General features: G+C 39.8%; 1 protein-coding gene across 1 annotated transcript in view; it reads left to right on the forward strand.

The window, feature by feature from the left end:
• The first annotated feature begins 420 nt into the window (after nucleotides 1–420).
• The window catches only part of MDGA1 (MAM domain containing glycosylphosphatidylinositol anchor 1), a 348,213-nt gene continuing 331,395 nt past the window's right edge, over nucleotides 421–17,238 (forward strand). The window contains exon 1 of the mRNA XM_058178574.1: nucleotides 421–525. Within this exon, the coding sequence (XP_058034557.1) occupies nucleotides 459–525 (67 nt within the window). The 5' untranslated portion in view covers nucleotides 421–458. The remainder of the gene's footprint in view (nucleotides 526–17,238) is intronic.

Raw genomic sequence — 17,238 nt, forward strand, 5'->3', positions numbered from 1 at the left:
GGCTGTGTTTATTTTCTTCTCGGAGCTTGGGAAGAAGAGGACGGGGCAACGAGACCCCTGACTTGCCTGCTCCCCCTCCCATACCCACACGCGAACACACCTTTCTTTCCCCCTCCCTCCCCGCAACTCCGGGTCTGGGGAGGGGGGCTGTTTCACTCGGTTCCGACTGCTGCCTTGTGTGCGCGTCTGTTCGGAGGAGAGCGCGAGCTTCCCGGGAGGCAGATTGGCTGAGTCGAGTTCGCCAGCCGGGCTGAGCAACGCCTCCGTGGCCGGCCGCTGCTTTTCTCCGGAGCTTCATCCTTCCCCCTGTTTCGAGGCCGCGGAAAGTGGGGTACCAACAACTGGGATTTTTACGCTCCTCGCCTTTTTTTTAATACGGATCCACCATCTGAGGCTGTCTGGGTTGCCTTTGGGTCTGGCTTCTATTCTTCGCTGGCTATGAAGGTTCTGTCTTGAAGATGGAGACTCTGTGGCTTTTATTCCTGTCGCTGGTCCCGGTGTACATCAGGGGACAAGGGGTCTATGGTAAGAGGCATGGTAGTTTTCGTCTTCGCAGGAAATAAAAGGGTGAGCTTTTGGGGGGGGAGGGAGGAAGGGAAGTAGGGATTGGAGAGCTGGGCTGTATAATCGGATCAAAGTTTTGGGGGTGTTTGTTTTCAAAAAGCACCTGCGGCGAAAGAAAGTAAACGATCGTGGGTAGAATTAAGGGTGGGGAAGTTCCCGCTGCAACCCCCATCCAGCTACTTTGTAATAATCTCTTGCCGCGGTGACTTTGCCGCCGTTCCTCTCCTCCAACCCCGACCCTCCTATGATTTAGGAGACTGGAGATGTTATTTAAAAATAACATCTTCTTTAAAAAAAACCTTGGAAAAAAAGAGATTCGAAGCTGCGAGATTCCGTTCGGTGGAAACAAACCAACTTGTTGTTCCCAAGCAGAAAAGGCGCCCTTTAAGAGCCGGTGGGCCATTCGTGCGTCTCTAGCTTCTGCTGATCTTTGGGGAGACAAAGCTGGCCGGTCCCCCCTCCCCACTTCCTTCCTTCGGTCCTTTCCTGTGCCTGTCCTCTTTTTTGGATCGCCCATTCCGTTACTAAAATGACCCGCTAATCCTTTCCTCCTTTGCCAATATGGATTTACTTGTCGACACGCGTTTCGTTTCAAAAGAGGGTTGTTACGCTTGAAGAACCTAGAGGGGGCAAACGGGTCCCCCCCCCCACACACACAGCTCCTAAGATACCTTCCGATCTTGGGGCGGGGGGGGAGGAGGAGAAAGAGGCCAATTATGCCTGGAAGAAGGACCCGTTCCCTTTCTGCCACGAGGCGGCGGGAGGTGTGATTCGAAGCCGGGGGGGGGGAGCATTGCCTCCGGCTCGCGAGAAAGGCGTCCCGGTCCAGTCGTCACTGAGCTCTGGAGAATTTAAAATGAAGCGGGACGGAGCGAGCTCCGCAAAACAGCACAGCGCATGCACGGGCACTGTTGCTGCTGGGATCGCCACCCGCCCCCTCCCGCCCCTTTTGCTACTCCCGGGAGTGGAGAGAGGAGCTTGGGGAGCAACGGGAAAGGCTGAAGGCTGGCGTTGGACAGGAGCGGGCGCGGGAGTAGAAAAGAGCATTCCCGCCTGCAGACCGAGCGTAATGGTTGGAGCGATACTTGGAATGAAAGATTAAAAAGGCAATAAGGAATCTTTAGTACGGTAGTTTTCGTGGATCACGCTGTCCTCGTTGTCCCTCCCCACCTCACTTTTCCTGCCACTTTTTAAAAAGATCCCCTTTTTATCGAGGGTTGGGAAGGAGATCCGTTCCACAGAGTTAGGGAACAGGTTGGTATCCCGCTTTCAAAAGGATGCTCCTTCACACACAGGAACGGCCAACTTGGCACAGAAACAGCTGACACGCTTGTCAGGAGTACCCCAAGAAGAAACACAAGATTATTTATCCCTTGGCAGTGTAAAGGCAAGGCAGTGTGACACATGCTTGTCTCCTCCAGATGCCAAGGATGGACTAGAGCAGTGTCTCTCTTCAATCCCGCCTTTTGCTTTTGTGTAGTGCGTGGTGAAGACTTCAGCTTCCTAAGGCATAATAACATCTTGCTCTTTTGAACAGCAGCCTTGTTTATCCATAGCTGTGAAATCAAGTTCTCCAAACTCCCCTTTCTCTCCACCCCTGCAGGTAGAAAAGTTAAGGATCCTAAGCCTTATCTAGAACTTAATGGGGATCAACCTACAGTTCAGATGGTTTTCCAATGGATAACCTTTCCATTAAGATTGTAGTCCCCACCCCCACCACAATACAGCTAAAGCCTTTGCAGTCATTTTAATGATGCAGAAAAGGAAAATAAAAATAAAAGGGAATAGATTATTCTCCTCTCCATCCACTGGGGCTACAATTGTCAATTTCAGTTATTTGCTTTCAATATTGTTCTGTTTTGTCTCTTATCCCCCTCCCCCAATGCCTGATAAGAAGGGAGATATGGGGGAGAGATTAAAAACCTAGAGGGAAATTACAAGACATGCCCCAGAGAAGTGAGATGGGGTATGTAATGTCTTGGTTACAAAAGAAATGTTGTGTGTGCAGGTTTTCACATCCCCATGGGTATTTTATATGCTTCCAGCCAAACTTTTTATTTTTAATTAGCTTGACTGTTGCAGTCCAAGCAGAACTAGTGGTCTGGTTTTCTATTCTCAGGCCTCTTCAGGGTCTTTTAAGGCTGCCAATTTTCATACTTGACTGTATTCTTTCAGACTTATTTCTGACTCTTAGTTCTTAATGAACTTGGCCCCTTCTCCTCTTTCTTTCATGTCTAGATCTTTGTCTTTGCATTTCTTCCTATCTGTAGATGTTTAGCATAACATAAGAATCATCTATTGTAATGTCCTTCCTGTTAAAGACTACTTCAGCTTTAATTGCAACAATACAAGAGCAACCAACAGATTTAAACTTAATGTTAACCGCTTTAATCTAGATTGCAGAAAATATGACTTCTGTAACAGAATCATCAGTGCTTGGAATACTTTACCTGACTCTGTGGTCTCTTCCCATAATCCTAAAAGCTTCAACCAAAAACTTTCTACTATTGACCTCACCCCATTCCTAAGAGGACCATAAGGGGCGTGCATAAGCGCACAAATGTGCCTACCGTTCCTGTCCTATTGTTTTTTTTTCTTTTCTTCTTCCTATATATATATATATATTGATGCTTATACCTCCTAATATTTACTCATATATATGTTTATATACTATATAATCCTTTTTATATGATGTTGTGACAAAAATAAATAAATAAAATAAAAATAAAATAACAACTCTGGTATATCAGACACAGAAGGAGGGAGGGGCAGAATATGCAGAAAAATCAAACAGAAAAAGATGCAATACAGTACAGTTTATTATTTAATCAACAGGGGTTATTTGCTCCTTCAACTGTTATTTGTCTTCTCTTTTTTTCTTTTAATGGCTTATGGAGAGAATAAAACCATTTTAATTTGCAACTATATCTTTAATTGTGGTTCAGATGAGTAGAATCAGTATTCCACAAACTTTCCATGGTCAACCATCTGCAGTTCTTTTTCCAAAGCAGTTTTTAGCCACTGCTAATTATTTTAGTTTCTGAAGAGGGAGCTATTAATGTTTTGTGCAATGTTGAACTACAGCTTTTTGCTTTGGAAGAAAAATCTAATCTAGAATTACAGAGTCCTGCCCTCTCCTACTCCCTCACTAAATTTGAGCTGCAGCTGTAGTTTTGAGCTGAATGTGATATGAGAATTTGATGTTCTTAGTGGTTGACCCTTGTGACCCTGGAAATTTTGTGAACTGTTATGCATCAGTATATTCTCCCACCTAGGCATTACATTACATTACATACCATAATGGTTATAAAAGAAAGCTAAGAAGGGGTCCTTGTATACCTTGTCATGAAAACTGTAAATATAATCTAATAATCAAATGTCAGGTTAAATCACATTAATCTAGATGATTTACCTATTGTGGACTTTTATAAAAGGCAGCTCCCACATTTAATCAGAATGGATGGAACAAATTAGATTTGTGCTAAGAGAAGGACTTGGACCACAGGCTGAGAAGAACCTGAAAAAGCTAGCTATATAAATTGATCTTTGACACGATGACCAAACAAAGTCTGAGTCTTTTCATAATCTTCCTTTCCTTTGTTAGATGATTCCATCCATCTTTACCAAAAGGACAAACTTAAGCTGGCTACCAAAAAAATTGCACACATACCCCTTCCCTAACGCACCATAGCTGTGAAGGAGAACCTGCCAATGGTGGCTCAGGCTGTAAGAAGCCTGTTATTAAAACACAGCAGCCTGCAATTACTGCAGGTTCTAGTCCCACCAGGCCCAAGGTTGACTCAGCCTTCCATCCTTTATAAGGTAGGTAAAATGAGGACCCAGATTGTTGGGGGGGCAATAAGTTGACTTTGTAAATATACAAATAGAATGAGACTATTGCCTTACACACTGTAAGCCGCCCTGAGTCTTCGGAGAAGGGCGGGATATAAATGTAAATAATAAAAAAAAAGACTCTCTGACAATACTTGTCTTCCATGGCCAAGTTCACATGTGCATATGAAGTAGCTCATCACCAAGACAAATTCCTTGTGTGTCAAATCACACTTGGCCAATCAAAAAATTATATCCTATCTATATCCTATTTATGTTAACAGATCTCTTGTATAATTTAATTCCTATCCTTTTTTCAGCACGGGCTGCTTCATACTTTGCCGAGGTCACAGAATGCCGTTTTATGTAACCCTGAAGAAAAGTTAAACAAAATCCCTTGTCCACTACAAAACAAACTGTTCTGCATGAATGACTTGCCATCTAATAGGGCTCCCATAGGAAGAGATTTAAAGTGGCAAATAAATCAGGACCGGCTCTTCTATTGAACAGTGTGTTGCAGTTTTGCTAGGCGCCTGGATTTGAGTATTGTGAATGAGCAATAAATCTAATGTATCTTTACTGTGTTTTTACTCTCAGGAAGGGAAGCCCTGTTTGGCTTACTTGCCACAAAACACTTGGGCTGACCTTAGGTATTCCACATCTTAATTGGAGTGGGCACTATTTGTTATTCTGCAGTAGGCCGCAAGATTTTGTCAGCTGGCCCTGGCGGGTTACAGTTTTGATGAAAATGACTCCTGGGAGAGAAATAAATGACTAAAAAAATTACACACACATCAGACAGAAAAAACTCTTTTCATTGTTTTTCCCCCATAACCTCTTATTTTGGATAGTTGAGAATTCTGTAATGTTTTTAAAGGCTGTGATTGACAGAGTGGGCTATATTTTAGAGACAGAACTTGCAGTGAATAGTGACAGTTCAGAGACAGAACTCTTGATTCTGGATGAACTGGAGGGCGACACATCTGGATTTTCATGCCAGTAATGGTTATCTGCCAAAACTAGATTGTACTGTGTTAGCGAAATGATATATTGATATCAACTCTAATTATTTATTAGAAAAGTGGGAATTATGAAAAGATCTTTGGAAACTTTCCTCATATTACACTTGTCCATATGCATAAAGCATATAAAGATTGTTCAGCCATGGAAAGTATCTCTGTAGCAAAATATCCTAAGCATCAGATGAATTATATATACATACATACATACATACATACATACATACATACATACATACATACATATATATATATATATATATATATATATATATATATATATATATATAAAAATAAGGAAATTAAAATACCTATTTAAATTTAAACATGGGTTGAAATAGGTATTGGAGATGAGTGGAAAAAAAGGGGATTTGGGAGAAAGGAAATACTCTTGTTTTCCCAGACAAATATCAAGATTGCAGATACATTTTATCTTGGAATTAATATGTATATAGGAGGGGAGAAATGGTATTTTAAAGCTCACAAAATAAATCTTGTGAGGAGAGGGCTGTTCTGTTTGGAACTATAGAAGCTGGACTGTTGTTTTATTTACCTTAGAAGGAGGATTCAACAAGCATTGATAGGAGTGTTTTACTGCTAACATGGACCTGCTGACAGCCCAACTTTCTCTCAGTGCACTGAGGAAAAGGCTCAGCGGCTGGCAATTCCCCATCATTGTCCTCGTGCAAACAGCAAATCTTCAAGGAATCTTCCAGGGAAAAAAGAAGAAGAAGCCGAAGGGGGGAGCTTCAAAAGAACGCATTTGGCTGCATCCTTCATGAACAGTCAAACAGAAATCTTACAGGGGAAGCTGTAGTTATTGTCGACTTGGAAAGCAGACAGAATATGCACAGCAGGAGCTATTCTTCACTGCTGACGAGAGAAAAGAGCGGGAAAAATTTGGCTTAGTGAATGATTCCCCACTTTCTAAGACTATGGAGTCGGTACTGTATTTTTGAACTTGGCAAGGTGTATAGCGAAATACTCTTCTTTTACTTTAACGTCCTGGGAGTCAGGTTGAGGAGAGACTATACTATTGCTTTCTTTTTAACCACCGTGGTTTATCGTGCCATTCAACTGAAGAGTCCTCTGTTCCTTCAAGTTTTAACTTCACACTGATAGGGCTGGGGTTTCGATCTTTTGGCAAGCTTCATTGTGGTACTTTCAGCAGCTTGATGTGCAGGTGTTAATAGATGTTAAAGATTCACTAGGGCAAAATATTAATTGGTAACTCCAGTAAATTGAGCTGGTAGTGGAGGGTCAAGGTTTTCTCTAGTAGGGAATTCTTTAAAACCTCTTCTGTTTTAAAGCAGGGGTCTCCAACCTTGGCAACTTTAAGACTTGTGGACTTCAACTCCCAGAATTCTGGGAGTTGAAGTCCACAAATCTTAAAGTTGCCAAGGTTGGAGATCCCTGTTCTAAAGACCACTCTACTCTTCCTCTACTGAGGAATCACCTGGAGGATGAAGGGCATCCCCAAATCTAGGGATATCAACTGGTACTGCTGTGTTGCTTTAAAACAGGATGAAATGTGTTTCCTAGTGCTGCCGTGCAACGGGGTGAGCTCCTGTTACTTGTCCCAGCTTCTGCCAATCTAGCAGTTTCGAATGCACGTAACAATGCAAGTAGAAAAAATAGAGGCCACCTTTGGTGGGAAGGTAACAGCGTTTCGTGCGCCTTTGGCGTTGAGTCATGCCAGCCATATGACCACGGAGACGTCTTTGGACAGCTCTGGCTCTTCGGCTTTGAAACGGAGATGAGCACCGCCCCCTAAAGTCGGCAACGACTAGCACGTATGTGCGAGGCCTTTACCTTTGCCTTATTGATTACATGCTATTTAACCGTCCTTCCCTTTAAAGCAACTTTCATAGATCTTGCTTCTTCTTGTTCTCATGAAAATTGTCACTTTCCTAGCTTGAAGAGATCCCAATGGACTGACCATCTGTTAAATAATATTCCTTCTTAATAAATTATTTTCCTTTGTCCTGTGTTCCATTAGCATTCCTTGCCTATTTGATAATGACTATGTAATTTCTGGGGAAACCAGCCTTATCTTAGAGCAGTAAAATTCCTAAGTGAGTTTTGGTGCTCCATAACTGTTTTTCCAGTTTTTCTGTACCTCTTGCCACAAGCCCATGTCATTTTAATTTCACTCACAGAAATCCATCTTTGCAACTTTTCCTTTTTGTTTCTAACAGCTTTTTAAAATTTCTGTGGACCAAAATGCCTAACATCCAATGTGGATTCTAGCTTTCCTGCTGTTGCTGCACAGGAGTCATGTTTCCTGCCTGGCTGATGCTTCTCTTCAGTGTAATTGTCCTTGCCCTTTTTAATCCCTGAACCCAGCATTTAGACCATTTCATACAACCCCCAAACAACTCACAGAGCCATCTTAGTATGCAGGACTGGGAACCTGACATTATCCACCTGACAGGTTGTTTGCAACTTACTGGTAGGAGTCAAAATATTTCACTAGAGGTGTCATCAGAAACCACTATCTTATGCTAATTTTTGTAGGAACATGAAGACAGATGTTGAATAATTTGACATGAGCAACATAGCTTAGAAAATTATCACCATGTCAGGTTATTGTCAGATTTTTAGGAAATCCATATTCCAGACAACTTGAAAAGACAGAGTGAGTGAAGGTGTGGCAAGTGCCTGAAAAAGTATGTGTGTATTGGGGGAAGAGTGTGTAAAAAGGAGAGAGAAAGAAGGAAAACAACATTGGGGGGAAAAAAATATTTTAATGCATTTAAATTTTACAGTCAGCAGCATTAGCAATTCAAAAAGTGTTCTTTTTCTAAGTAGTTGTCTATAACTTCTTCAGATGGAGTTCCTGTTTGTTTAGACAAGTGGAGATTGCTGAAACAATGGAGCAGTTGCTTCAGGACTGTAATCCAAAGTGAACAGATCAGTTCTCACTGTAAAGTGTCCCAACAGTACTTCACCTATAACATTCACTTTGCTATTTTTTTTTTGTTTACATTTATACCCCGCCCTTCTCCGAAGACTCAGGGCGGCTTACAGTGTATAAGGCAATAGTCTCATTCTATTTGTATATTTTTACAAAGTCAACTTATTGCCCCCCCAACAATCTGGGTCCTCATTTTACCTACCTTATAAAGGATGGAAGGCTGAGTCAACCTTTCAATTCACTCTTAGATCTCTATGTATATGCTTTGAATTGTCTGCATTACTTGCATACCTGATCTTAAGGTCCACACAATTGTGTTTGCAAAACAAGGACAAGGACTCCTAATTATCCAGAAGCAGCTAGTTGCCATTTCAACCTTTAATTTCTCAATTACATTAATAAATTGCCTTTAGGAATTGTGCACCAGAAAGATTGGTTTGTAAAAAGGAGTCCCAAGAAAGCTGTTTGCTACATATCAGGTTTGTAATAACAATTCCCTTCCTCTCATGCCCCTTACAAGATGGGAACCAGGTCAGGTATTCTGACAGGCTTATTCCTGTTTGTGTTTTTGGAAAGTACTTGGGCTGTGGATCAGAATCTAGTTTTACTTTCTGATAATGCATGTGTTCAGACATAAAATACCCAATTAATGCATGGATTCCATACACATTAAAGCATTCCCCTTGTGTTGCCATCTATACACACTGGAACTAAAACTTCTGGATTCTTAGACGGGTTAATGAGGATCCCCAAAGCTGCATTTTCTTGGAAGATGTCAAGGGGCGCTACAGATGACATCCCATTGCATTGTACAGGTAGTTCTTGACTTACAACAATTTGTTTAGTGATTATTCAAAGTTAAAGGTAAAAGTAAAGGTTCCCCTCGCACATATATGCTAGTCATTCCCAACTCTAGGGGGCGGTGCTCATCTCCATTTCAAAGCCAAAGAGCCAGCGTTGTTCAAATACATCTCCATGGTCATGTGGCCGGCATGACTAAATGCCAAAGGCGCACAGAATGCTGTTACCTTCCCATCAAAGGTGGTCCCTATTTTTCTATTTGTATTTTTTACATGCTTTTGAACTGCTAGATTGACAGAAGCTGGGACAAGCAACAGGAGCTCACCCTGTTACGCAGCGCTAGGGATTCAAACCTCTGAACTGCCGACCTTTCAATTGACAAGCTCAGTGTCTTAGCCACTGAGCCACTGCGTCCCGTTCAAAGTTACAACGGCATTGAAAAATGTGACCATTTTTCACAGTTATGGCCATGTCTCACAGTTATGACGTTCTAGCATCCCCATGACCATGATCAAAATTGAGATGCTTGGCAACTGGATCATATTTATGACTGCTGCTGTACCCCAAGGTCATGTGATCACCTTTTGCAACCTGACACGCAAAGTGACTGGGGAAGCCAGATTCACTTAACAACCAAGTTTCTAACTTTCAACTGCAGTGATTCACTTAACAGCTGTGGCAAAAAAAGTCATAAAATGGGGCAAAACTAACTTAACCAATGTCTCACTTAACAACAGAAATTTGGGGCTGAATTGTAGTCGTACGTCGAGGACCACTTGTATTTCTCTAAAATGAATAAATGTATTGATCATCCCAATCTGAGATAATTTAGTATTGAGTTTGTGCACCGCGTGACTAGATAGCAGAAGATAAGTGCTTGTGAAATAAAATGCTTTCAAGCAATTATTTGTAGTATAATAATTTAAAGAAATGACATTTCTACAGAATTAGCTAGAATTATAATGTGGAAATAAGAATAAATAAAAAAATCAAACATTAATTTAGGCTGATGGTTCAGCTTCTACAGTGGTCTCTGGTGAGGAGTTTGAGGAGCAAAGAACTTTATTAACTAGTGAGAGAAGATCAAAATGAAATATTATTGTATGTGTTTGTATGTGTTAGATGTGACCTTTTGGAATCGGTGTGTTATCATTTCTAAAACATCCAGAAATAAATGTCAGCTATCGAAGAATGGAGCCTGTTTTTATGAGTTGGATTCTAAGCAATCACTGTATTTGAAACTTGGAAAGAAATTTTCTTGGATTGCTGCCAGGACATTCTAGCTTGTTTTGACAAATCAAAGATAAGTTTAAGCATGGTATAAGGATTGGTCATAAATCCAGACATGGCTTATCTTTTTTTTTCAGCTATATCGGAACAAGTAAAGAGGAATATCTTAAGCCTGGAAGACAGGATTGTTGGGGCTGAAAAGCTAGATGGGTTCCCACCATAGTGAATGGCATATTGTGATAATTGAAAATAGCACTATACACCCTCATATAATAGAATAATAACAGAGACATGTTTCTGTACAGGGTTCCAGTTCAGAGATATTTCTTAAGATTATCACCCCCTTAGGTCCTAAAACATTGGTTTCTTATCAGTTTGGATCCTACACCCACCCATATTCAACTGGCAAAAGACTTAGTTCTCTGAGTTCTGACCTTGGGAAGGGGAAAGAGAGCAGTGAATCATTAAGGGAGGAGAAAAGATAACAATTTTTCCTGAGACTATAGAAAGCATGAAGAGTCACTCAAACTAATCCTAGCTTGGTTTTGTTTGATATTAACATGGGGCAGAGAGAAACTCTGACAGGCTTTCAGGAGCCTTTTATTCAGTGGTGGGTTTCAAATTTTTTTACTACTGGTTCTGTGGGCGTGACTTGGTGGGCGTGGCAAGGGAAAGATACTGTAAAATCTCTGTTCCCTCCCCACTCCAAGGAAAGATTACAGCAAAAGTCCCCATTTCCTCCGATCAGCTGGGACTTGGGAGGCAGAGAATAGATGGGGGCAAGGCCAGTCAGAATTTTTACTACCAGTTCGCTGAACTACTCACAATTTCCACTACTGGTTCTCCAGAACTGGTCAGAACCTGCTGAAACCTACCTCTGCTGTTATTCTATCCCAAAGTTTCCCAATTTTGCAACTTTTAGCTCGCCTGCATTTCACCTCCGAGAATCCCCCCACCATCATAGGAAACAGACTCTCAGTAGCAACCAGTATTCTTGGAGCTAAAAACTACTTGCCTTAAAATTGCTAAGATTAAGACACACAGCACTATCCTTATACATGGAAACCACTTTTGGACTTTTCCTTGAAACTGAAAGAAATACATTTTAACTTTGGGCTTGGACTAGAAATGTTTATGATTATAGATGGACGGTATTTATTCTAGCTCAAAGAGTTAATATATTCCATGCTTGCATCTGTACTGAAGAAAATTGGAAGTTATTTTTTCCTATACTGTATTCTTTCCCCTTCTTGTCTGTATCCCTAACTTTGTATCTTCCCCGCTTTCCTCTCTCTTCCCCCCGCTTTTTTTTTGTTCTTTGTATATTATACCTTTCTGAAATCTCATAAAGTTGTCAAAATAAAAAAGAGAAACATGACTTTATCCTACAGTAATAAAGAATATTCCTGGAGTTCCTGCCATGCTTGTTTTTTTGACCTTGCTTGCTTCGAGGGCTAGCAAGCTATTGTTCTCTTGGGTTATGATAGTTGCATTGGAAGGATTTAAATTTGGCTTGGGAAAGGATACCACTGTTGTGATGAAATATAGCTGTTTACACAGATGAAAGTTTTGCTTTGCTTTGCTGGCCTTGTGAGCCAGCAGTCTTAGAATCCTTTCTAAGGATTGTGATGGGGAAAAGAAGTAACTGCGACAAAAGAAAGTCTGAAGATATATTTTCAAAATAGCCTCTTTTGAAAGAGCAGGCAAGTAGAATGGAATGGAATGGAATGGAACGGAACGGAACGGAATGGAACGGAACGGAACAAAACAAACAAAACAAAACAAAACAAAACAAAACAAAACAAAACAGAATAGAATTCTTTATTGGCCACGTGTGATTGGACACACAAGGATTTTTTCTTGGTGTATATGCTCTCAGTGTACATAAAAGAAAAGATACATACGTCAAGAATCATAAGGTACAACACTTAATGATAGTCATTGGGAACAAATAAGCAATCAAATCATATCAGGAAACAGTCAATATAAATCGTAAGGATACCAGCAACAAAGTTACAGTCATACAGTCATAAGTGGGAGGAGATGGGTGATAGGAGCGTTAAGAAGATTAATATTATTAATTATTGAGTCTGTCATTTGCACCTCTGTAACTGTCTGGTTCGGTTCTGCAACCCAACAAGAAAGACACAGACTTCAGAGGATAATTAGAACTGCAGAAAAAATAATTGCTACCAACCTGCCTTTCACTGAGGACCTGTATACTGCATAAATCAAGAAGAGGGCCGTGAAAATATTTACAGATCCCTCACATCCTGGACATAAACTGTTGCAACTCCTACCCTCAAAATGACGCTGTAGAGCACTGCACACCAGAACAACTAAACACAAGAACAGTTTTTTCCCGAAGGCCATCACTCTGCTAAACAAATAATTCCCTCAACACTGTCAAACTATTTACTAAATCTGTACTACTATTAATCTTCTCATCGTTCCCATCACCAATCTCTTTCCACTTATGACTGTATGACTGTAATTTTGTTGCTGGTAATCCTTATGATTTATATTGATATATTGACCATCATTTGTGTTGTAAATGTACCTTGATGAAGGAAACTTTTCTTTTATGTACACTGAGAGCATATGCACCAAGACAAATTCCTTGTATGTCCAATCACACTTGGCCAATAAAAAAAAATTCTATTCTATTCTATTCTATTCTATTCTATTCTATTCTATTCTATTCTATTCTATTCTATTCTATTCTATTCTATTCTATTCTAATAGTAATGCAGACTTAGTAACTAGTTTGACAGTGTTGAGGGAATTATTTGTTCAGCAGAGTGATGGCATTTGGGAAAAGTATTTTTTTAAAGAAAAAAACTAACCTGTTCCTCAAACTAGTTTTGAGAAAGATTATTGTCTGAACAATTTTTGTTCTAGCTGAATGGTAAGTACAGCATCACTTGATGGTCCCACTTGTTTCCATACATGCTTCTTGTTTCCACACATGCTGAGATATCATATTAACCACCAGGAGGCAGTACATGACCAGCTTCATTCTTACTGGGTCTCATCAGATATATATATAGCCAATTTTTTTCTATGGGATTCAGACATTCTGCCAGGAATTAAACTCACAAACCATTGCATTTTAGATGACTATATCATCATCAGGTCCTGTGCTAAGCACATTGGGTTACAAGCATACTCCACAATTTTCAGTTCACAAGTACAATCTCTGCATCCTTCCATTTCAGGTTGAGATTTTTCAAATCTTCCTGAAATGTTTGGTCCACGTTTTCTTTGGCCTTCCTCTTTTTCTCTGACCATCTGGTGGTATCCAATTGATTGTGGTTTTTGCTGGACATTGTTCATTCATGCGGAACACATGTCCTGCAAAGTACATTCTTCATTCTGTCGCTATCTCAGACGGTCTTCAGAAATTATTTCTTTGTAGAATTTCCTTGTTTGTGACATGGTCCTGATATGAGATGTGAAGGATTCTTCTGAAACAGCATTGTTGGAAGATGCTGATCTTATGAATAATTATTTTTGTAGATATCCAGGTATCACTAACATAGATTTCCAGGTATCACTATGACAATGGCATTAAATACTCTGATCTTGGTTGATGTGTTTGTAGTGGGTATGGTCCATACTGAGTGCATTTGTTGGAAGGCAACAGTTGCTTTAGCTATTTGGCATTCATATCTGCTTCTGTTTTCCCGTCTGTAGCCCTGATACTACCAAGGTAGTTATTTTGTTCCACAAAATTTTAAGGCCTGCCCTCCTAATGTTAGCAGAGTGTTGCCTTGAACATTGCCAACTTGTATCAGCTTGGTCTTGTCTTCACTAATTTTTAAGCCCACTTTGCTTGTCTCCCTCATTAACTTAGAATGGGGAGACATGGAGACAACCTTGGTGAAATTGTTCAGAGATTGTTACAATAATAGTATATGCATATGCATGCTTTGAGCCCAGGAAACGGGATGTATTAGAAAGAGACTTAGACTACTCCCAGGAGCAGTATAATACTTTTATTATTCTCTTATAATTTTCGCTGTTTTATTGTTATTTTATTGTAGTTTATGACATTCCTATGTTATGACCCATGGTTATAATAATAAACTTATTTACTTACTTACTCCCAGAGATATAAGAGGGAGGCAAGGCAAGGGAAAACACAGGTGTACAAGATTTTGCTCCAATATTCTAAATCAATCAATCAATCTTACACTCCATATTTGCTTAAACTCAGAGAGAGTCAGATGTCTACATCATGTTATATATCCATATATGAGGTTTTAAATGGTTTGTAGGTCTATCTAAAACCTTGTACTCAGGAACACTATAACTCTACTCTGAGAGCTTAAGGAAGGTAGACTATATACCATTCTGATAAAAGCCAATGTATATGCGGAGCAGACATACAGTACTGATAGCTCCCTTGAAGAGGCATCAATGATTAAGAACTATTGTTTTGTTATTGTATTTATTTATTTATTTGTCAATCATATATAAGATAACAGGTAAAAGTATAAACATAATTTGAATACATGAAAAGAGTAAGTAAAAAGGAATATTAGGACAGGGAGGTAGGCATGCAGGTGCGCTTATGCACGCCCTCTTAGGAATAGGGTGAGGTCAACACTAGACAGTTTAAGCTTTATTCTGGGGGTTTGGGGAAGAAACTAAAGAGTCAGGTAGTTCATTCCAGGCATTGACCACTCTGTTACTGAAGTCATATTTTCTGCAATCGAGTTTGGAGCAATTTACTTTGAGTTTGTATCTATTGTTTGCTCATGTATTGTGGTTGAAGCTGAAGTAGTCATTGACAGGTAGGACATTGTGGTAGATAATTTTATGTACTATGCTTAGGTCAGACTGAAGCTGGCATAGTTCTAAGTTGTCTAAGCCCAAAATTTGGAGTCTGGTGGCATAAGGTATTTTATTGCGAGCAGAGGAGTGGAGGACTCTTCTTGTGAAGTATCTCTGGACTCTCTTGATTGTATTTATGTCCGATATGCAGTGTGGGTTCCAGACAGCTGTATTCAAGAATTGGTCTAGCAAATGTTTTGTATGCTCTAGTTAGTAGTACAGTATTACCAAAGAAGAAGCTACATAAGATCTTCTCATGTGGAACAGTTTACAGAATGACACACTGTCACTATAAACCATCATCCAGAACCAAAGGAATGCAATTCAATGGAGGAGTGTTGCCTGCCCAATGGACAGCCACAAGCTCCATTCTGGGCTTATCCTATTAAAAAGAATTGGACACGTTCTCAAGAACTTGATCTGTAAAAACTGTGCTCTTAATTTGGCTGCTTCTGGGGAAACTGTATATGCTTTTGTGTATATTCTGGTCTGTAGAAGCCAAAAGGAAGAATGCAGTAATAATAGAGAAGTCAAATTTTTCATTTTGCTTTCTTGCTTTTTGAGGAAGGGCTTTTCTTAGTGTAAAATGGATGTGATCACAATGTAATGCCCCTGCTTTAGCCCACTTTCATTGTAAAAAGTGAACAATTATGCCAGTTATAACCAGTAATTTGTCTCCAGATTTCAGCAGTGTAGTTTTGGGATATTGGGAGCTGTAAAAAAGGGGCTGGAAAAGTAGGCAACCTGTGAGATACTACCTGGATCTGGGATAATAATAAAAAAAGCCATTGGTTTTTTTATGTGACAGCTTCATAATTATGATGTATATTACAGTATGTCTGTGGTAATTATGGAATTACTGCAATTTAGTTAATTAACAAATCTCCAGGTTGAAGAAGATGCAGTAACAAGCGTGCAGTGTACCAATTTCTAAGTTACATTAGTTTCATTCACCAAATAAAATTGGTCTCCTGCTACACTAAATTCAGACATATATTTCAAAAGCCTTCTTATTCCTGCAGCTAACTTGCAAGATTTCCATTTACAGTTTTAAAAATATGGGAAAAGGTCTTTTTGCAATTAACTAACTACTAATTCAGTTTTCTGCATCAACATCTGTTATACTCAGAATCTGAGTTCCCCCACATCCAGCATGACAGATCTGAATGGTTAAAATCCATAAAAAAGAAATGTTCAGCTTTCATCATTCCTCATTTTTTTTCCTTACTCAAACCACTTTTCTCCCCCAGCCTTGTAATGTAGCTGCAATGATTTATTTATATATAATATCCATTTCTATCTAGATGCAAAACAACAAAGCATATTGCTTGTCATTGGAAACCCAGGCATCAGCTATTTGATGATCACCAGGTATATATCTCATTTTGATATTTCCTCTACCTTTGCTAGTATCTGGCATTCAGCATTCTCAGATGGTGACCTACAGAAATAAAACTTGCTTTGGAGGAGGAGGAAAAAAAAAAAGATTGCTCAAGGGGTCCTATGGCCCTGTAGGATCAGGCATGTATATGTGTGGGGCAGAGAGTTACAGAACCTAATTAGAAATTATTATTAACCAAATATGCTGAATATCGGTTTTCTTGTTGGGTTCTGCAACCCAACAAGAAAAACACAGACTTCAGAGGATAATTAGAACTGCAGAAAAAATAATTGCTACCAACCTGCCTTCCATTGAGGACTGTATACTGCACGAATCAAGAAGAGGGCCGTGAAAATATTTACAGACCCCTCGCATCCTGGACATAAACAGTTTCAACTCCTACCCTCAAAATGATGCTATAGAGCACTGCACACCAGAACAACTAGACACAAGAACAGTTTTTTCCCAAAGGCCATCACTCTGTTAAACAAATAATTCCATCAACACTGTCAAACTATTTACTGAATCTGCACTACTATTAATCTTCTCATAGTTCCCATCACCAATCTCTTTCCACTTATGACTGTATGACTATAACTTGTTGCTGGCAATCCTTATGATTTATATTGATATATTGACCATCAATTGTGTTGTAA

This window comes from Ahaetulla prasina, chromosome 1 (genome assembly GCF_028640845.1).
Source record: "Ahaetulla prasina isolate Xishuangbanna chromosome 1, ASM2864084v1, whole genome shotgun sequence".
NCBI classification, from domain to species: domain Eukaryota; kingdom Metazoa; phylum Chordata; class Lepidosauria; order Squamata; family Colubridae; genus Ahaetulla; species Ahaetulla prasina.